This window comes from Citrus clementina, unplaced genomic scaffold (genome assembly GCF_000493195.1).
Source record: "Citrus clementina cultivar Clemenules unplaced genomic scaffold, Citrus_clementina_v1.0 scaffold_5, whole genome shotgun sequence".
NCBI lineage: Eukaryota > Viridiplantae > Streptophyta > Magnoliopsida > Sapindales > Rutaceae > Citrus > Citrus x clementina.
Window position 1 is genome coordinate 26488627 of NW_006262201.1, and position 21235 is coordinate 26509861.

At 33.9% G+C, this 21235-nt stretch overlaps 4 protein-coding genes across 4 annotated transcripts; 3 read left to right on the forward strand and 1 right to left on the reverse strand.

Annotated features, from left to right (window-relative positions):
- The first annotated feature begins 431 nt into the window (after positions 1-431).
- Positions 432-3667, forward strand: LOC18041454. The gene is made up of 4 exons (XM_024183702.1): positions 432-900; positions 1474-1608; positions 2348-2790; positions 3062-3667. Exons 1-4 carry the CDS (start codon positions 432-434, stop codon positions 3665-3667), a joined length of 1653 nt encoding a protein of 550 aa, XP_024039470.1.
- Positions 3668-4859: 1192 nt separating this feature from the next.
- LOC18042649 (pentatricopeptide repeat-containing protein At1g31920) lies at positions 4860-6919 on the forward strand. Its single transcript, XM_006432614.2, has one exon. The coding sequence runs from the start codon at positions 5073-5075 to the stop codon at positions 6888-6890; it is 1818 nt and encodes a 605-aa protein (XP_006432677.1). The 5' UTR covers positions 4860-5072; the 3' UTR covers positions 6891-6919.
- A 60-nt stretch (positions 6920-6979) lies between these two features.
- Positions 6980-14045, reverse strand: LOC18042650 (phosphomevalonate kinase, peroxisomal). The gene is made up of 10 exons (XM_006432616.2): positions 13786-14045; positions 13503-13653; positions 13313-13410; positions 13118-13227; positions 12962-13014; positions 12397-12768; positions 11344-11448; positions 9958-10185; positions 8337-8459; positions 6980-7719 (listed from the first exon to the last, which is right to left on the reverse strand). Exons 1-10 carry the CDS (start codon positions 13791-13793, stop codon positions 7453-7455), a joined length of 1515 nt encoding a protein of 504 aa, XP_006432679.1. The 5' UTR covers positions 13794-14045; the 3' UTR covers positions 6980-7452.
- Positions 14046-18061: 4016 nt separating this feature from the next.
- LOC18042651 (vacuolar protein sorting-associated protein 25) lies at positions 18062-21014 on the forward strand. The gene is made up of 6 exons (XM_006432617.2): positions 18062-18207; positions 18332-18471; positions 20153-20206; positions 20322-20410; positions 20489-20564; positions 20739-21014. Exons 1-6 carry the CDS (start codon positions 18146-18148, stop codon positions 20858-20860), a joined length of 543 nt encoding a protein of 180 aa, XP_006432680.1. The 5' UTR covers positions 18062-18145; the 3' UTR covers positions 20861-21014.
- Positions 21015-21235: the final 221 nt, after the last annotated feature.

Genomic DNA, 21235 nt, shown 5'->3' on the forward strand with positions numbered 1-21235 from the left:
TTTAAGTCTTTAAAATCATATAGTTTTAAAGCTTTTTCAGACCTTCCCGCACTTTAAAATTTTAGATTAAAATATTTCTATATATATATATAAAAGTTTAGATTTATAAAAAGACAATAAACATTGAGCTGAAAACTAATGTTTTTCTTGTCTCTTAGTTCATCCCCTAATTTCATAAAATAAGGGAACCCTTATTAGAAAAGGACTATGTCTACACACACAATATATTTATAGTCTTGCTCAGATGCAGACGTCTGCATGGAATTTTAGTGTATATTCACGATTAAACGATAGGCTTCATCTTCAATTAACTATTGAACCATATTTACGTGTGCGTGTGTGTGTGTCTATATTTATAAGGATCATTAATGGATATATTTTGAAGGGTGGGTGCCTAATTTGTTTATCACCAAAAATAAGTTGCAGATAAAATGCTGTACAGCCACAAATGTGTGCCTCTCTATAAGGCTGCATTGAAAGGTGACTGCAGCGAAGCAAAACGTATATTAGGATACGATCATCAGTTCATGCTACGTGCAGCTATAACAAAGAGATGTCAAACTGTTCTTCACGTTGCAACAGGAGCAAAACAAACAAACTTTGTAAAGCAAATGGTAAAATTGGGACAAGACGATTTGCTAACATTGCAAGATGAAAAAGGAAACACAGCGTTCTGTTTCGCTGCTGCCGTTGGAAGTGTAGAGATTGCTCAGTTTATGCTGAAAAGGAATCCAGATTTGTTGACAATCCGAGGTGGTGCGCAGATGACACCGCTCTACATTGCTGCTTTGTTTGGGCAAAGTAAAATGGCATCATTTTTATATCGTCAAGAAGAAGACAATTTGACACCAGACGACCTAGAAAATATTTTTTTTGTCGCCATCGAAAGTGGTTTGTATGGTAAGAATATGTTAAATTTCTTCTTTTCATTAGTTGATCCCCCGAAAGAAAAGCTAGTTTTTTAGGAGAAACCTTATCGATTTAAATGATTTATAAAATTTTATAACCGTTTGGCACTATTCTACAACTAATAAGAAATGGCCAAATTTGTTGCATATATTTCATAATTGAGTGCGGCACCATTCTAAAGTGGTTTTAAATGTCAGTAATTCCTAAAATATTGTTATCGAACAAAACTTTGTTTTTGTCTTTTTTATTCCATATGAAACAAAACAAAAATTGTTATTTTATTTTATCAACACGTAGGACTCCCATTTTCCTTAATTTTTTGAACAGAAAAGAGGTAGACAAAACTATGTCGAGGCTTAGGGAACCTAGGCCGAAAAAGAATTAGAAGATTAACTGAAAGTTAGCTCATCTTTCTTTTCTTTTCATTCTTATAACTGTAAATTTTATATTTTGGCTTCGTCATGTACTTACAGTGTTGACATTATTATGGCCTCGTTGAACCAAAATCAGTTTGGAGAGCCATGTTTCTACTGTTTTACTAAAACATTTGGGTGAATTGATTAGATTTGGCGCTGAAATTGCTAAAGAAGAATAAAAAGCTGCTAGCTGTGGCTACTCACGTGAAATATGGGACAGCTATGCATATGTTGGCTAGAAATCCCTCAGCATTTACCAGCAGTGGTCCGGGACGGTTGAAAGGTAATTAAGTTTTAATTAAGCTTAATTAAAGTTCATACACCTGTTGTGATTATACTCAAACTTTATCCATCTATGTGATAATGTTGAGATTGTGAGATCGATCAATATAAGCTTGTCATTTAGAAGATCAGATGGATATTTTTTTATCTTTTTAAAAAATCTTGTAATTGAAGTTGGTGGATCCCACTTAACTTGCCAAGTGACAGGTTCTTATTGGTCAAGCGCTCTAACTTATGACACTGAGGTAGTATGTTTGACCCATACAAATTTCTATACTATCTATGTATACGAAATAAGACAAAAGACATAAATAAAATTTAATTTATCATACAAAATAAGCTAGTTTTCCTCTCTTCGAATATTAGTAACCTAGTAGGCTGGTAGTACAGCAGATGATTGTAGTGCGTATGAGTTCCTACCTCAGGAGTACTTGGTTAAACCAGTAACACTATTAATGGAATATGTTCCTCATCACTGTTACTTAAAAAAATGTGGCTCACTTGTGCATAAGTCTACTCATATAAAAGCCTATGAATCTAACTTAAAAGTTGGGTAAAAAATTGAGAGTTCGCTTATATTATTAGCCGATGTAACTAATCTCAATGTGGGGTATGTTTCTTATCATGTGCATAACGATATTTTCCTCATGCGAAGAAATTGGATCGAGTTTTGATAGTGAATCATGATGATTTACCAGAATGAGCTCTTAAATGATAACTTATAATTTTGTGTCTTTTAGTTCCAGGAATGAAGTTCATCACCAACAAGACAGACTCTTCATCTCAAGCACTTGAATTAGTCAAATGTCTTTGGGAAGAAATATCAGAAAGCACACACGAGGACGTCTTGAAACTTATCAGCAAACCTTCAAATTTATTATTCGATGCAGCTCACTCGGGGAATTTCAAATTCTTGGCTGTGCTGATTCGCTCTTATCCTGATTTGGTTCATGAATTAGATGAAGAAGATCGGAGCATATTTCACATTGCAGTTATGCACCGTCATGCAGAGACTTTCAAACTAATATATGAGATAGGATTCAGTAAGGAGTTGATAGCAACATATGTAGATAAATCTGGAAATAACTTACTGCATCTAGCAGCACAGTATTCAAATCCAAAACCAATCAGTAAGGTGCCTGGAGCAGCTCTAGAAATGCAGCGAGAATTAATAACTTTTAAGGTAAATGATTTATTTATTATTTCACCTTGTTCTTAGTCAACAATTACTTGACTTATAGCTAGATACCGCCCGTTGGCCCTTTGATCATAACAAAGAGGTTTCCTACCCACAAACTTTTGAGGGAGAAGTTAATTATTATTATTACTATTATTATTATTTTACCCAATTCAAAGTACGCACTTTATAAAGTGTAAACATTAGCACCTCAGAATTTTTGTATATATTTATCTCTTGATATTGCATTTTAATTGAAAATGGTATTAATTGGTAGGAGGTGGAAACCATCGTAAAACCGTCGTTCAAAGAAATGAAGAATAATGATGGCAAAACACCATGGGAGTTATTCACCGCTGAGCACAAAACGTTGTTGGAAGAAGCTGAAAATTGGATGAAGCGTAGAGCAGAGTCATGCTCGATAGTTGCAACATTAGCAATTGCCGGGGTGTTTCAGGCAGCTTTCACTCTACCAGGTGGCACCAAAGATGGAAAAGGAACGCCCAATTTCCACTCAAAGATTTGGTTTCATATTTTTGTTATGTCAGAAGCAATTGCATTTTCCTGCTCTTGCATCTCAATGTTGATGTTCTTGTCCATTCTGATCACGTCCCGATACAGAGAGAATGACTTTCTGAAGCTGTTACCATTCAAGTTGATATTAGGACTCCTATCACTCTTCATAGCTTTAACAGCCATGATGCTATCCTTTAGCTCAAATTTTTTCTTGGCTTATCGTGATAGAATCAATTGCTTCTCTATGCTTCCCATTATACTTGTATTTCTTCCAGTCACTCTGTATCTTCTTCTGCAATGTCGCCTTATGGGAGACATACTCTATTCCACTTGTCGCCCTAGGTTTCTCCTTGAAGGAAAGTATTGAAAGCCAGAAATTTGTACTCCAATTGTTAAGTTTGAGGAGAAGTCTTGAGCCTTTAGAAGAACAGAAAAGGTTAAGTGCTTCATGAACACTAGGGGTTCTCGATTTAATAGTGGGGCCAAATCTCCTGATGTCATCTTTTATATGAGTAAGTATACTTACATGATTGATAATTAATAAATAAAAATATAATAATTAAGTAAATCTTGATTATACATAAATAAAAGTACGTATGTGTCAAAACATCTTTTAAGATTAAGATATAATCAGATCATGAGAAGATTTTATCCAGCCATGAAATGTTTTTGAGTAAAACTGTAATTTAAATACAATATTTATAGGTGTTTTTTAAGGAAAAAAATTAAATAGATTTGGATGGATGTATAAGAAATAGACATACATCCAGATGGTTTAATATATATAAAAAATAGATATACATCAAGTCACGAGAAAGAAGCACACAAAATTAATAATCAAAGAAGAAATGCACATATAATTAATACGTAGTTGCGTTGGAAGAAGCTTAAAACACATCAACAAGTGATTTGAATATATAATATTGTCTTGAATTTTTGAAAACTAAAGGCATCAGATCATACCATACATTAAACTAATGCTTCAAGGTGGGTTTGAGAAATTATTCGTGTTGAATTAATTAAGGTCTTTTGATTAGAAAAGCGATCAAACTAAAAGAATGAATCACCTTATTGTAAGTTATTTTGAAGCTACTTCAACAGTTTAATCTTTTCATCACATGTTTTAATCTAATTTCTGTCCAAGTAGTAGTGGTAAAGGCCAAAAGAGTGTTAAATTTATAGCCTTCACTGCATTGTATGAGGGAGAGAGAGAGAGGAAAATTGAGAAAAAGAAATTGGAAAAATAATAAAAAGTACATCTAAAACATGTTAGAAAAGTTACTTGATTTTTTTAAAGTCAACCAAAGTCAAATCTTATGAGAAATGTAAGGTTAAATTATTTATTTATTTTAACTTTACCCATACTCTTTAATTTAAAAAAATAATAATTAAAAAAATCCGGACGCACGGATCCGAATTTTGCAATCACAAATTGCCACCTCACCCTAAAACTCTTGTTTTAAGCATGGATCTGGCAGCTGACATGGCAAGATATAACCGGTCCTATAAGGTTATAACTCAAATGAAGAATCTTGATGAAGCCCAAACATTATCCTATCCACAATCTTGCTTGTCCCATAACATGATCTGACATACTTTTTTCTGGCTGAAATTCTTTCTCAATTCTCATGGATGACATTCAATTCTTTCTCAAAGTCATGTACTTTTCATGCTCCTTCAGTTCTTCCCATTTCACTAAAACTTGCAGTTGATTGATGCTTTGCCGAGAACAACAATCTTGATTGATAAATAATGGTGTGGATAGCAGCAGCATGACTAGGACGTCTGTCCTTCACCAGTCCCTTCTCTTGACACAACCTGAAGAACCACCAAAAGGCCCTGAGCTCAATCTGAGGTTGAAGGAACAAGAATGTTTAACAATATTGAAGACATGCAAGAACCTGGAAGAATTCAAGAAAGTTCATGCCCATGTCCTGAAATGGGGTTTCTTTTGGAACCCTTTTTGTGCAAGCAATCTTGTGGCAACTTGTGCTCTCTCACACTGGGGCAGCATGGACTACGCCTGCTCAATTTTTCGACAAATCGATGAACCAGGTGCTTTTGATTTCAATTCTTTGATTAGAGGATTTGTTAAGGATGTAAAGTTTGAGGAAGCTTTGTTTCTTTATAATGAGATGTTTGAGAGAGGAGTGGAACCTGATCATTTCACATTTCCAGCCCTTTTCAAGGCATGTGCTAAGTTACAAGCATTGAAAGAGGGAATGCAAATTCATGGGCATGTATTTAAGCTGGGATTTGAATATGATTTGTTTGTACAGAATTCTTTAATCAATATGTATGGCAAGTGTGAGAAGGTAGAGTTTGCTTCTGCTATTTTTAAGCAAATGGATCAAAAGAGTGTTGCTTCTTGGAGTGCTATCATTGCAGCCCATGCAAGCAATGGGTTGTGGTCTGAGTGTTTGAAGCTTTTTGGGGAAATGAATAGTGAGAAATGTTGGAGGCCCGAAGAAAGCATATTAGTTAGTGTGCTCTCTGCTTGTACTCATTTGGGTGCTCTTGATTTGGGAAAGTGCACCCATGGTTCCTTGATTAGAAACATAAGTGCTCTCAATGTCATAGTAGAAACTTCCTTGATAGATATGTATGTAAAATGTGGCTGTTTAGAGAAGGGACTGTGCTTGTTTCGAATGATGGCTGAGAAGAGTCAGCTGACTGACAGTGTGATGATTTCAGGGCTGGCTATGCATGGACAAGGCAAGGAAGCTCTTAGTATTTTCTCAGAAATGCTCCGGGAAGGATTGGAACCAGATGATGTTGTCTATGTTGGTGTTTTGAGTGCTTGTAGTCATGCCGGTCTTGTCAAGGAGGGTCTGCTGTGCTTTGACAGGATGAAACTAGAGCATCGGATAGTACCAACAGTTCAGCATTACGGTTGTGTGGTCGACCTCATGGGTCGAGCTGGGATGCTTGGTGAAGCCTTAGAGCTCATCCAGAGCATGCCTATTCAGCAGAATGATGTTGTCTGGCGAAGCCTTCTTAGTGCCAGTAAGGTTCATCATAACCTAGAAATAGGAGAGAGAGCTGCTAAAAACCTATTCCAGATAAACTCCCACCACCCCAGTGATTATGTGGTGTTATCAAATATGTATGCGCGGGCTCAAAGGTGGGATGATGTGGCTAAAATTCGAACAGAGATGGCTAGTAAGGGCTTGACCCAGTCGCCTGGATTTAGCTTGGTCGAGGTGGCAAGAAAGGTATACAAGTTCGTTTCACAGGACAGATCACACCCCACATGGGATAACATTTACGAGATGATTCACCAGATGGAATGGCAGTTAAAATTCGAAGGGTATTCTCCTGATATATCACAGGTGTTGCTAGATGTAGATGAAGATGAGAAGAGAGAGAGATTGAAAGGTCACAGTCAGAAGTTAGCAATTGCTTTTGCGCTCATACATACGTCTCAGGGTTCTCCAATTCGAATAGCAAGGAACCTCAGGATGTGCAATGACTGTCATACATACACTAAACTGATATCAGTAATCTATGAAAGAGAAATTATTGTAAGAGATAGGAAACGGTTCCACCATTTTAAAGATGGAACTTGCTCTTGTAGAGACTACTGGTAAATTGAAATCTTTCCTCCCAACAATATTCAGATGATGCTTCCTCAAAACAGTTCCTATATGATGCACGAACAGTCCAATATCTAACTATTGGTGAAGTTCTAGTGGTACAAGCCATTCTTTTTGTTACCAAGAAGAAGGCATTTCCATGTCCATGTGCACAAATATAACGAGAGAAGTGCATTAAACAGCTAACAGAAGTTCTTCCTGGAAATTGCCTAGAGCATATCCTTAAATAAATTATAACCAGAAACAATAGGATCCCCCAGTGCACATCCCAGTTTCAGTTTGTGTTAAATGTCCATAAAGTTTAAGCGAAATATAACTCAAATTGATTGTGAAAAGAGCAATTGTGTATTGTACACAATGTACGGTATTCAAGGTACAACAGCTATAAAACCTAATTTAACTGGTGAACAAAGGTTCTTTCTCTTAAACTTTTACCCGATGAATCAATCCCTAAAATTGTAAAATTGGTACGTAATTCCTTCAGTAGATCAAATTTTCCATAAAATCTTATTAGGCAACTTACAATTTATTAAAATACAGTTGAATAATGTATCTTTTACTCTATGTGAACTGCAGAAACAGCTGATGTAATTTCAGTGGTCCGTGGATCACAACTTTCTAAAGAAACACCATGGGGATCTTCTCTGACTAACAAGGCAAGAACATTGACTGAACTCCATGCTTTGGTCACATTGCTGCCAGAATCTCCTAATGTAACAGCAAAAACTGCATCAAATCCACCTGCTCCAGGAACTCCAGCCAACAAAACTCCTTCCATGTCCATTGTAGCATTCAGAAGTTGAGTTTGTGATTCAGGTTCAATCTGCAAATCAGAAGGTCAAAGAGATTATTATGGTACAGCCAATTCTTATTAACTTTTTCTAACTGGAAGATGAAGCTTTTCTTCATCTCTTTGACATTTCATAATACAAGTGTCAATTACCTGAAAAGGTCATCTTCAAAGATGAAAATTACTACTCATAGTAGTAATTTCTTTCGCATTTTGGCTCCTTGTTATTTTAAAAAAAAAAAACAATTTTCATAATTTTTTTAAAACTAATTCCATCAATGCATTCGAAATCAGAAAAGTAATTTAAAAGCATTATCTCAGACTCCATGGATATAGGTGGAGAAAAGATGTAATGCCTGTAAGATTTAATACAGACATGAATACAAATTTCACGTGTCTTAATTTCTTGATATCTATTTTCCTTCTTCTTTGACTGACATAAGAAATTGAGTCCAGAATTTCTGAAATCAAAGCATTTAGCCTCAACTCTTGCAGAAGCAATTTCAGTTCTTACACTGTTACCCATGTTATATAGCAGGATGTAGATGCATCCTATTTGGTACCCAAAAATTGACGAGTATGCCGCTAAATGATGAGTTCATCAACCAAGATGATTTACACTGAAAAGAATATCAAGTAAAATAACCTACCGGAACTCCAGCAGCTTCCCCCATAAGACGCATATGATATCTGATCCCAAGCATAGCATCTCTTGCTCCTAATAATGATTTAACAACAGCTTCCTGGGTTGGTTCAGTGGCTTGCTCCATCCACTGTTAATGCAATGTGTGAAATGATCCAAACATCAATATGACAAAATATATTGAGATAAGATAAATGCATATGTCACAACTTAGGAAGGTATTAATTGCATAAATAAATCAAGTCTCTCTCAAAAACATTTCCTCACCGTTCACCACAAGTAAACATGCTGCACCTACTTCAGAAGTTCACAGCTGAAATTGAAGCTCAAGCTGCAATTGCTAATGAAACAAACATGGAATTTTTACATTGTGCATAACAATCATCCATTTTTAAGAACTTGAAATTTAACCATTAACCCAGCATAAAATTATAAATAAAATCCCAAGAATGATATTTTAACTCTTAACACTCAGTCACATACAAGGCAGGAGTTATTCAAGAAGCTTTTCCAATAAAATGAATAGAATGATGAGTTTGTAATGATTCAATCACAAGAGTTCTCAGTCAAATGGGCTCAAATACAATGTTGAAACATCTATTGTCCCAGAAAATTAAACTAATAGGTATTACTTTAAGACAGAGTATAGTGTTGCCACAAGAGTACAAATCTTGCTTAATGGGTTACAATTTTCTTGTCAGAAAAATTTAGCTTCAACTACATCGTGAGCAAAGCCCAAGAAGATACTCTAAAAAACTAATTAAAGATACCATCCAGCCAATACAATTCAGGCCTTCAAAAGAGAACCCAGCAGGGGGCCATAGTAAAATCTGAATGCTCATTCATTTTTCACTTATTACAGTAAAAATGTTATAAATTCATAGTAATCATCGTATCAGCCGTCTAGGTTGCCTTATTTTTAAGATGCATCTGTCAATACCCTTAAAAGAACCAGAATAAAAATTTCTCCAAAGAGAGAGGGAACCAAAAATGTTAAAAAAAAAATTCAGCACATTTTAACTTCAACGTTCCTACAAAATCCTGTTATTCTGTGATTCAGGTCACTGAGTTGGTTGCCTAAAACTTATAAATTTCTGAAAGCATAGCCATCAGAAATATTAGCTTTTCTTTCTGATAAGTAGTAAATGATTAAAAAAAGGAAGATTGAGAAGGAACACAAATAGAAAAGGATACCAAGAAGAGAAGAAAAGCAAACTCAAATCTAATTTTTTATAAAACTGAAAATAACCACAAAGCTTGAAATAGGAAAATGTGACAAACCCAATTAAATTTGATTCATCTATGTGCTTCCCTCCCTCAAGAGCTCTTCTAAACCCTTTCCCTTTCACAGTAATGAACAAAACGGGACCATACCATTCACCCTAAGAGTATTTGTCCCTTAGCTTTACGCGTATCGTAATTTTTTCCCTTTATTTGAGAAGTTAAAAACAAATTCATGCTTCAAATTAGACATCTTAACTGGCTGGGAATATTAAATGTTGAAAGGATGCAATGGAGCAAAATAAAAAATAAAAGAGACAAAGAGCACATTGTCCGAAAATCACTAGGCAGTTGTATTCGTAAATATGAATTTCTTGAGAAGTATAGGAAAACAAGTTAAGAAGTACCTTCTCTGACTTAAGCTTGCTGCAGCTCTCTATCACCTGTTTATATGCATTCCAATGTTCTTCTGCTAATTTGCTTAACATATTTAGTTGGGTTTCAAGTGCTGAATTGGACTCCGACAACTTTTTCCATGTTTCCTGGGATTTCTGAGGGTCAGATTTTTGCCATTTTTTCACTGCACCTACCATTGAAGGCGTGGATGATCCACCAGTTCCTGGTTCCCCTAATAACTGTAAGAAATAAGATATTCACTGTGAGCATGTAGTGCTTCCTGTTATTCTGAAAATCAAGAAACTTTGCAAAAGTGTACCATCCTTCATAAGAAAAGAGGAAGGCATCCTTCAATTCAATAGCACAGGTTAAAACTCAGTCTCTACCATTTCTAAACATTAGTCAAATGGTTTTCCAGTTTACACTTCCAACTAAATATACTGGATTCTTAACTGCCTTAAAGGCACTTCACATGCCCAGGATACATGAAGAAATCACACAACACTATTGCCATCCTACACATTATAATAAGTAAAGCATAACATGCAGGAAAAAGAAGTTCCAAATTATTCAGAGTTTTGTTCTCTAAACAGATTAGTGCAGTTTTGAAAAACAATAGCTGATTAAGCAGTAGCAAAATCCACCCTATCCTAGAAATCCTTGAACATCAAGTAGTTGGAAATATTCACATTGCATTAAGCTTTAGAAATACAACTCAAATACAAGCCAAATATGGTTGTCTGAAAAGATTTCATACTAGCAATCTGGGAGTGTTTGGAAGGGTCTAATGACTAGTAGTATGGAAAGCGAGAACAAAAACATAGTACATGTAATTATGTGAAGTTAAAATATTGGTACAAGAAATTTGAGAGGCCAAGTCACTTTTTACACATAGAAAGCAACTTATTAACAAAAGGATCTGTACACAAAATTCTTCATTGCAAAAAGATAATCAGAAAAAGACACTGTTTGGGATGCATTTTAAAAATGTGATTTATAAGCAATTGTCAACTGTGTTATCCTAGGCTTACGCCAATGTTCAGTGAAAATTGTATTGAGAAAGAGACTTTATACATAATTTAAGTAGGTCTCTGTGTGAGAATGCGTGTGGAGGTGTATACCAACTGTATAATTGCAGAATGCATTTGAACTGATTTTAAAACCCAAACACATCTAAAAGCTACATTCCATGGATGATCAGTTTGCTTTACTCCAAAACTATTATCCCCACAGGCCACAGTACAACTAGAAATGACTTTTCTAGAAACCATGATAATTCTAAACTCACACAAATCAAATTCAGTATGTACTTTTAGATCTATATTGCACTGTATTACTGACATGCATCCAGACAAATATACAGTAACAAGCACATTAAATGGTTTCAACTTGCTTACAAGAGTCATCAAAGGTGGCAAGGAAAACATAGCCCTCTCATGATCCCATTTCCCTTTTAGGATGCCAGTAATGACTTCTTGTAATGGTGTTTCTTTCACAGCAACCTGAAAATTATCAAGGAAAAATTATCAAAAGAAAATTTCTGGAAGAACTATTATCAAATCTTTGCTGTGTCTAAATATAACTCTATTTCTACGTTCACTCAAAGGTCAAAGATGCTAAAACTAATATTATACATCAATCTTCATCTAAAACTTGTTTAAAAATAACAAAATTTAATGCTGAGAAACCTGCAGCAAAACTCACTCATGAAAACCTAATATCCACCAAATTATTCTTGGCCAAGAGAGTAATGAGAAAACTAATTTATAAAAACTAAATAACCTGGGTAACACCCTCTACACAACTTTTACAAAGATCAAAGACCCCTTTTCCTTCTTGTGATAGTATCTTCAACAATCAACTACTTTCTTAAAGTTAAGGACAAGATGTAGGCTTAGTGACTTGTTTGTGGCACTCCAAGTGGTAGCTTTTAAGACTTCTGAACAATCAATAACTCTTCCTCATTTAAAAGTTACAAAGAAAAAACCATGTTAAAGCAAGAAAATCTTTGTTGCATGGAGTGTTGCAAGAGTGTTGCAACCACAGCTATATACCATTGACTTTCACTCTAGTAATGCCAGACAACATTTGATTTTTCCATTTGTAAAACTTAAAATTTTCTTCATCGTTCAGTAATCCAAAGTGTTACTTCAATTTGTAACAGCTCAAGGATGAGAGTGAGAATCTTAAATTAATCCACTCATTCAGTATTCCTCCTCATCTCAAGAGGTCATCAAAATATTGTTACTCACCAACTCAAGACGGAATCCAAAATTAGATTACACAAAGCAAGGAAGGTAATCGACAGGCAGGCTATCTACAAGGTCATTGAGTAACATATAAACCAACTACCACTAAACTTTCATATTGCTTTCATCCTTCTGTTCAAAAGAAACTTGTTAGCACAGATAATCTACGTGAAAATACACACGATAGAGGTAGACAGAAACCTGAGCAGAGGAAAGCACTTCCGGTGAAAACCGAACATAACGCTGACTTCCATAAACTGCAGAACTGACATCAAACCCACTGCCAATTTTCCCTTGTGCAATACAATGAGCACTTTGGGCGATCATATGTACCATGTCAAGATCTCCATCGTGCTGTTGATCAATGGAAGAGGAAAGATTGACAACCCCAAGGTAATGAAGTAATGCAGCAACCACAGCAGTTGTCATTGCTGCAGATGAACCCAATCCAGTTTTTGCAACTTCAGGCTTGCAATTTCCTCCATTTGATTCATCTGCATTGAATGTTATTGATGCAAAGGGTGGAAGGGCAGCCAATGCTTCTGGTGTCAAAGGAAGCCCACGTGCTTCAATCTATGAAAAATGGTTTAAATTCAAAGATTGAATAAAGTTTGTATACCAGGACACTCAAAGTGATAGAAGCAACTTATACTTAAGACATTCTAAAGATTCATTATATATAGAGAAAAAAAAATAAAAAAGAATATTGCACCTGCATTATTGTTTTCGAAAAGTAATAGCAGTAGTCGAGCACTAGGGTAAATACCTGATTCCGATATGAGTAGAAGTCATTGCAACCCAAGATTGTGATATCAAGACCTGCAAAAGTAATATAGTCAAAAGATAAGATTCTAAGAATTTGAGTGTTTGGTTGATCTGTACACATGACAGAAACAGCACCACCCAAAGCATAAAACATTACCCTGCAAGAGTAGTTTGTGCAACGCATCCTTTTTATTCTTATCAAATATCGCATACGCAGCTGCCACAGCATATTGGACTGCATATTCAACAAAAGGGTTCCGCGATTCGCTGGAAAAATAGAAGTCTATTGACATTAATCATCATAAGCGCATGCATCCCCATCAAATCTTTCAGAAACTAAACGAAATCTTGCCTCAAAGATACAGCCTGAAGAGTTAAATTCTTCAACGACAATTTGTACATGCTTTCCCTCAACAATTGAGGTGATGTTAACTTAACATCAGTCCATCCCTAATAAAACAGAGTACTTAGTAAAATCACAAATCACATATGCAAATAATCGTTTTAAGTGAACGAATCAATAAATAAATAAACTAACGAACCCATGACCAGCTGTCTGGCTTGACTTGTTCATAAAGAGGCTTCACAATGGCGTAAAATCGAGCATTAGTGCTCAACACAATCCCAGCATTGGGTCTCTCTAATATAAGATAACCCCCTGTTATCAACACCTTCCCAGGAGCTGAAGCAACTCTGCAGCGAAACCCAAAATAATAATAATAATATTATTATTATTAACTTACTCATAATTAGAAAAAAAAATTCTTAATAAAAGAAAAACAATCAGAGCAGAATTCGAACGAAATAATGGATGATCAAACTTACACGGCCATTGCTGCTGCTGTTGTTGCAGTGCGAAGAAATTAAATCAAAAGTGGGATCAATTAGAGATTGATCAATTCAATTTCATTTGTTTTGTGAAAATGAGAATTAATTAATTAGTAAATATAGAGTGTCTGTGTTATTACTTTGTAGGGGATATGCAGCAGATTCGCTAGCTTAACTTATACCGAAGACAGGACACTTGCTCTTCTATTCTTGTTCAACTTACAGCGGTGAGTAGCACTTCAAGTCCCCTGTTAAATTAAATGTAGGACTAAATTTCTCTCCATATTATAAAAAATTAGGTAAAGATAATATTTTTTTTCCGTCAGTAGAATAAACGTTCTTCTAATATTAGTGGGAATAAAAATTTAAATAATATTTTATAAAATTATAATTTCAGTAATTATTTAATTATAAATATTATTAGTTGTCAGATATAATATTAACACTAGTCTCATTATAATATATGTGTTAGAAAAATAATTGACCGGCCCATCACAATGGTGATTGAATTATTACTATTAAACTTGTTTAGAACAAATTAATCAATAAGTTCTAGAATTCGAATTTGAATATTAAATAAAACAGCTTAAAAAGAAGTCGGCATAACTTTCAAAGTATAAAATTAAATTTAAGATAAATACCAAAAAATAAAATTATTAATAACAATAGTATGAATCAACTCAACTAAAAATATATATATATATATATGTATTACACATATGCATTAATCAAAATTTAACACATCACGTGAACCAGAATTGTCAACCTAATTTATATCATTTCACGTACGAGAAAGATATATTTTTACCAAATTTTTATATTTTAAGAATATGCTTTCATTTTTTGTTATAAAAAATTATTGTCGAATTACCAATTAGATGTCCTTCATTTATTTATTTTAATTGGTTGCATTGTTCTTTCCATCTCTATGACATTGATGGGTCCATATGGGAAAAGATGCCACGCTTTATATCGTATCCAAAGATGTAAGCTTTGCTGTTGAAGTTGCTGCATTCAGCCAAAGCCAACTATAAAGTATTTCCACAAATCATGCAATGTAATTTATAATGCTGTCGTATTTTGACTGTAAATTCCCCAGCTACTCTTCTTTGTCAAGTACGAGCTAAACTTCAAAAACAATAGTTTATAAACTAAATAAATAAATAAATATGTAATATGTAAAAGGTTCGAGATGATAAAATTTATCGATATTTCCAATAAGAAATTTATTAAAATCACTTAAATCAATTTTAAAATAATGCAGTCTAAATTTAATAGAGTATTGATGGACATCCTAAATTTTTTTTATTCTAAATGATGTATCATTAATTGAGTGATTGGTAATTTTTTACAAGATTCAAGTAAATTAATTGTATTATCTCACCAACTAATTGATAAATGCCACATCATTTAGATTAAATTTTTAGGATAAAAAATTAAAAATGTATAATACTGTTCAAATTAATATCTAAATGAAAATTGTTGTGTAAGTTCCTCCCATAAAAACTATAAATTTAATTTTTTCTTTTCCTATAGATCTCAGTAACAGTTTGAAAAGTACAATCAACAAAGGTGCCGGTTTAAACATCCTAATTTATGAAATCAATTTTATTCAATGGTGCGACTAAATACAGAATTATAACTTAGGAACGATTAAATGATCATATTTTGTTGATTTTTATCGGTTATTTGTAAGAATGATACCCTTTAAAGTACTCAAGTCGGATCCTTCATTCAATCTCATTGTATGAAAAACTTCTAGCGATAGCAAAATGTAGCCTCATGGTGGACTTTACTAAGCCCATGCCCAAGCTCATTTAGGGGAAGTATAACGATCATGTCCATTGTAGGTTTGGCTTGGGCTTGGGCTTGGGCTTGGGCTTCACTTAACTTCTAAATATTTTTAATTGCTATGAACTTAAAATGAGTTAATAATCAATAAATTATTATATTCAATAATGAATTAAAAAATAAATATTTCAAAATAAGGTAATAAATAAAGAAAATGAAGTAAATAAAAGGTTAAATATTTAATTTTTTAAATATTGAATTTTCTAATTTAAACACTTTCTTAATTAACAGTTAAGAGAGAATTTAATATTATAATTTTAGATTTTTAAATTATTATTAATTTATGAATTATAAATTTAAATTTTTATTATTTTTAAATTTAAATTTACTATTTCAATTAATAAATTTATTTTTAAAAAATAGAGAGTTAAGTTTCGCTATTTTTTTTTAGTGGAGCTATTGGCACCCCTACATTATTCTTATAAAACCCCACTTTAAATAAAATTATAATTAAGGACAATTAAAAATTAAACACATATAGATTTTTTTCCAACAAATTACTTAATTCATAATCAATCCTTTTAAAAAAAATTTATGTTACTTCCTATCTAACTAAAATAAATTGTACAAATTTATGCCCGACTTTATCTTTTTCCTTGAATTTTTCTGCCTGGCTGCTGCTGGCTCACCATTCTTTCTAATTTGATAAAGAACAAAGTCAATGGATAGAAGGTTTTGCGGCAATAGTAAAGGATTCAGAGAGTATTCATGCATAATCCAGCAACCATTGTGTGGAGACTTGTTCTTCTCTTATTGAAACATTTTCTTGGAACCAATTTTCTTTCTAGAGTTGCGGGACACAACCGCCTTGCCGGCATCTTCTCCTTGCCACGTACTAGTACCTAGGGTTGGCAGAAAAGCTCGGGCCGGCCCAGGCCCGCATCGGCCCGGTCCAGGCCCGCGGGCTTTAAGCCCGGCCCGTGGCTTGAAATTATGGGTAAGGGCTCAAAGTTAATAAAGCTCATAACATATGGGCTTAGTCAAGGGCCTAAATGAAAAGCCCGGGCTTTATAATAAATAATATTATATATATATATATATATATATATATATATTAAAAAATGTATAATATATTATAAAATTGGAAAAAAAATTAATTGCTTTACAAAATAAATATATGTATTATAAAATATATATATGTATAATATATATATATATTAAAAAATGTATAATATATTATAAAATTGAAAAAATAATTAAACAAAATAATAAAAAAATTGGGCAAAGGGAAAGGGCAAAGGTTTTGTCACAAAATGTCAAAATTCCTAAATCGGTAAATCTCTATTAGTTTTTTTTTTTATATTAGTGGTTGATTTGTACGTTGTGTACGGTATTTGTATTGTTAGTATTTTTATATTTTGTGTTGCTAATCATGTATTAGAGAATTATATTTAAGTTTTTAGCCTATTGTAGTAATATGTATTGGTTAATTATGTTTTGAAAATTTATAATTTTATTTTTTTAAAAAAAATTTAAAATTTCGTAAAAGCCCGGGCTTGGCCCGCGGCCCGGCCCAGGCCCGTCAAGGCCCGGCCCGCCCAAAGCCCGCTCAACTTGGATGGGCTTTGAGAGGGCCTGGACTTATTTAACATTATATGGGCCTGGTCCTGGGCTTGGCAAAGCCCGGCCCAGGCCCTTAAATTGCCAACCCTACTAGTACCGACTCTACGACCAATCTTAGAACCATTAACACTCTTCTTCTTCAAGCGAGTAAAAAAGTAAAGATCTTTGCCATCTTTTAAATCGAGTCCTCTGAATTGCCTCCAAATATGTCACAATTTCTTGAAACCGTAGAGATTTTCAGTTCTCACGAAATCATCAAAAAAAGGGGGCTAGAGTTCCAAAAATCTTCTTAAATAATCTATTGTTCTCTTTTGATTTTTTATTGATTAAATATTTTTATACTTAAAATTAATTTGAAATTATAATTTAAAATATGGGTTATTTCAGTCAATGATTAACACTAAAAAACTTATCACCCATATAACTTTAATTTGTGTGTAAGGTAATACTAAAATTAGAAATAATTAAAAAAATAGTACAATAATACTTTGAGTTTTAAAAATAAAATAAATCAAATGAAATTTGAAAACTTAAAAAAGTGTACCTAAAAAAAAATATTTTTGAAAATAAAATAAATATAACTAAAAAAGAAATTTTATGAGGAGATCAAGGAGTGTCAATAGTCCAACTCTTTTTTATTAAGCTTTGTTAAACCCCTCGTGTGGAGGGCTGAGGCCGAAGCCGCGGCCCTGATCCGGCTGGGCCTGGACTTTTTTGTCCACCCAAAACATTTCTTACGGAACAATTTAATGGACTGACAGTTAAGTCTCTAACCTTTTGTGATGGATTGTAATCTTGTCAGGACAAAATCGTCTTTTCTCAAAAAAATTTTCTATTCCAAAAATTAATCTGACAAATATAAAAGAATAAAATATTCTCCGTTATTTTTACCTTCGCCAAATCGCCGGCGGTCAATCAGGTGGCGTGCGGCAAGACCTGTGACATGATGCAGAAATTGGGAGATTTTAAGCTCCCCGCATTCTTCAATTACCCTCCATACTTCACGTATTCTCTCTATCTCTCTCTCTCTCTCTCTCTCGGGCGCGCGCTCTCTCTTTTTCTATCTGTGCTTTTACTTTTTAATTTTATTTAATTTTTTTGTATATATTTTTATTGAATTGTCATTTAGACTGCAGCCGGTTAGGGACACTCGAGAAAAGCAGATACAGCTTTGGAAGGAACTTATTCTTGATTACTGTAGGACCCAAAAAGTATTTTTGATTCTACTTGAAGAAGAATTTCCTCTCTTCTCAAATCCAGTGATTGAACGTAAGTTAAGACCACCCTATTGACATTTTTTATTCATTCTCTTAATCCATGTTCGCTATACGTGTTAATAAGACTGTTTTGGGGCATTGTAAGTAGAATAAGATCATAGCATTTCACTTCGTTTTTGGGAAACAAATACCTGCCCTGCATTGGCAACACAAATATTCTCCTGCATTTCAATGCGCTTACATGGTTAGAGTGAATTGTTCTTATATTTTAGAAGTAACCCATTTCTCGCCATACTGCAAAGATTCTAGTTTTAGGGGTTTGGTGTCTTTGCATGTCTAATTTGGTTTTCATGTGGCTTCTAGTGATAGGTCTTTCATAATGTGATAGACCTTATATAGTAACGGTGTTTGATTATGAAGATTGGTGGGGTAGCTGACTACCCTGTTAGTCCGTTCTTGCACGAGTAGAAAGATAGTCTTTCATCTTCTTCTTTTATGTAGTGTTTCCTCTGCCCTGCTTAATGGTTAACTATTTGTTACCAATGGGAATTCTTTCTTACCTTAAATTGCAATTCGAGGCAGTTGAACTTGTGTTAGTGGAAATCATAAATTTCATACACAATAGAGATTTATGATAGATTGATCTTTTTCAGATAGTGGATACAGTTCTTCTTCTATGATTCTATCCGATTCACTGGCCCCTTTTTTAGTTTTCATACTGTTTTCTCTTGCCTCTTCTCATTACGAATTGCAGGAGTTTTATGTGCCGAGTAATTATCCATTTTTGGAAGCTTTGTTAGAATTCTGTTTACAGATGAAGCAGTTATGTTTTGTGCTGATGAATTGACCATTTCCACAAATTTTATCTACTTCTCATTAGGCTCAACTTCATTTGTATGGGTCCTTAACTGAAACTTGATGCTTGATGAGCTTGTTGATTAGTTTAACCCTTAGGCTCAACTGCATATTTACGTGTCCTTAACTGAAATTTGATACTTGATGATCTTGCTGATTAGTTTAACCTTTAGTAGTTTGCGAAGCTGAAAGACATGTTAGGCTTTAGCTGGATAATGCACATAAATACCTACATAGGATCTATGGCCTAGAAGTTTAATCTGCATCAAGACACCATAAAGAGTTAATTCATCTTCAGGGCTCCTTAATGAAGTTTTTGATGTTAAGTAACTGATTATGCTTCTAATTTTAAGATGCATGGGATATAACAATTTTGTCATTGGCCAATGCCTGCATACTAAGGTTTCTTTATCACTTTTATTTTCTACTGATAATAATCATTACCGTCTATTTGTAAAGTGATATTTATGGTGTATAATAGAAGGAAAATTCTTAAATTACTGCTGCATCTGAAAGTCAGCAAGCTTAATTCTCTTATAATCAAACTTCTGAAGTGATACTGTGAAGGTTCTGAGGAGTCAAGCTATTTCTGTGGCTGTGTATATTGAGGGTGACATGCTATTTGCCATAATGGCTGATTAGATCCTTTCCCTCCTTTCTGCCTGATTGTTTGGCCAATATACTACAACAAAAGGTTTGGTTGCCCCTTTTTCTGGACCATGAAGGTTCATGAGTTAGTACTGAAATTAAATTTTTCTTGGTAATTCACAAAAGCATTGATTTTTTGAGTTATTAACTCAAGAGCGTCACTACCTATTACTCTGCTGCATCCAAATTACCGTCTCTAATCAAATTATCGTTATGATTGTTTCATGCAGGATCTCTTAATAATGAAGCTAGAGAAACATTCCTGTCTGCTTTAGTGTCAGAAGGTTGGTTCCTGGATTCTTTCATTTCCTTTTCTTTTGAAATTATGGTGATCTAAAATGGTGTTATCAATTCTATTTATTTAGTAGGTAGTTATTAAATGCCATTATGACCAAACAGGTCGGGCAGAGTGGTTGGATAAAGGACATAGGAAATGCCTTATCCTTTGGCACCGGATTCAAGATTGGGCTGACATTATTTTAGGCTTTGTAAGTTTAATGCAACTCTATTTTGATTAAGTTTGCGGATTAGCAGTATGCTTATTTCTTATATTATTACATGGTCAGGTAAAAGACAATGGGTTGGAGGATAGTGTTATGACTGTGGAGGAAATACGTTTAGGGATTGAATCTCGAGGGACAGGTAAACTTACTAGATATCATGATATTTCTGTTAATATTCTTTCCAGCTTTAGATTTGATCTCTCTTTTTCTTATGTACACACAATCTGAACAGAATCAGGATATTACTTACTCTGCATCCATAATGTTTTATGCATATTGATTGAAGCACTCTTTTTCTCTCTTTGTACCTCAGAGCTTCATGGGATGGACCGCACAATTTTAATGCGAGCGTTGAAACTACTTGAACACAAAGGGAAGGTTGCAATATTTAAAGGGACATCAGCTGATGATGAAGGCGTGAAATTCTCTGTGTAATGTACATTACTGGATAAATTTCAAATTGACTTAACTGAACTTGTTGGATCACATCTCGCTGCCTTTGTTAATTTGATATTGTTAATTTTATTTGAAATTTTCCTCAGTTATAGTGGCCAATTGGTCATGATTAGTCAAACTTTTTCTTCTTTTCCTTTTTGGCTTCCTGTTACTAATGAAATATTTTCATTTAATTAGTTTTGTTGGAAGAAGGATTTTGTTTTACAAGATCATGTATAAGCAACTGTGCCTTGAGTTCGTTGGTTCAAACCATTCTCGAGTTGGCATGTGGCATGCCAATAAGTTTAAGTAGACTATGCATCAACGTGAAAATTAAGAAAAACTTTTCATATATATATATATATTTCTCGTCTT

Coding starts and splice junctions, on each gene's coding strand:
- LOC18041454 (XM_024183702.1), top strand. CDS start 432: ATGCTGTACAGCCACAAATGTGTGCCTCTCTATAAGGCTGCATTGAAA. Junction 901..1,473: donor CATCGAAAGTGGTTTGTATG/GTAAGAATATGT, acceptor TGAATTGATTAG/ATTTGGCGCTGAAATTGCTA. Junction 1,609..2,347: donor TGGTCCGGGACGGTTGAAAG/GTAATTAAGTTT, acceptor TGTGTCTTTTAG/TTCCAGGAATGAAGTTCATC.
- LOC18042649 (XM_006432614.2), top strand. CDS start 5,073: ATGACTAGGACGTCTGTCCTTCACCAGTCCCTTCTCTTGACACAACCT.
- LOC18042650 (XM_006432616.2), bottom strand. Junction 13,015..13,117: donor GCACAAACTACTCTTGCAGG/GTAATGTTTTAT, acceptor TTACTTTTGCAG/GTCTTGATATCACAATCTTG. Junction 10,186..11,343: donor TGCCACCTTTGATGACTCTT/GTAAGCAAGTTG, acceptor TATTTCTTACAG/TTATTAGGGGAACCAGGAAC.
- LOC18042651 (XM_006432617.2), top strand. CDS start 18,146: ATGATGCAGAAATTGGGAGATTTTAAGCTCCCCGCATTCTTCAATTAC. Junction 18,208..18,331: donor AATTACCCTCCATACTTCAC/GTATTCTCTCTA, acceptor ATTGTCATTTAG/ACTGCAGCCGGTTAGGGACA. Junction 20,565..20,738: donor GATTGAATCTCGAGGGACAG/GTAAACTTACTA, acceptor TTTGTACCTCAG/AGCTTCATGGGATGGACCGC.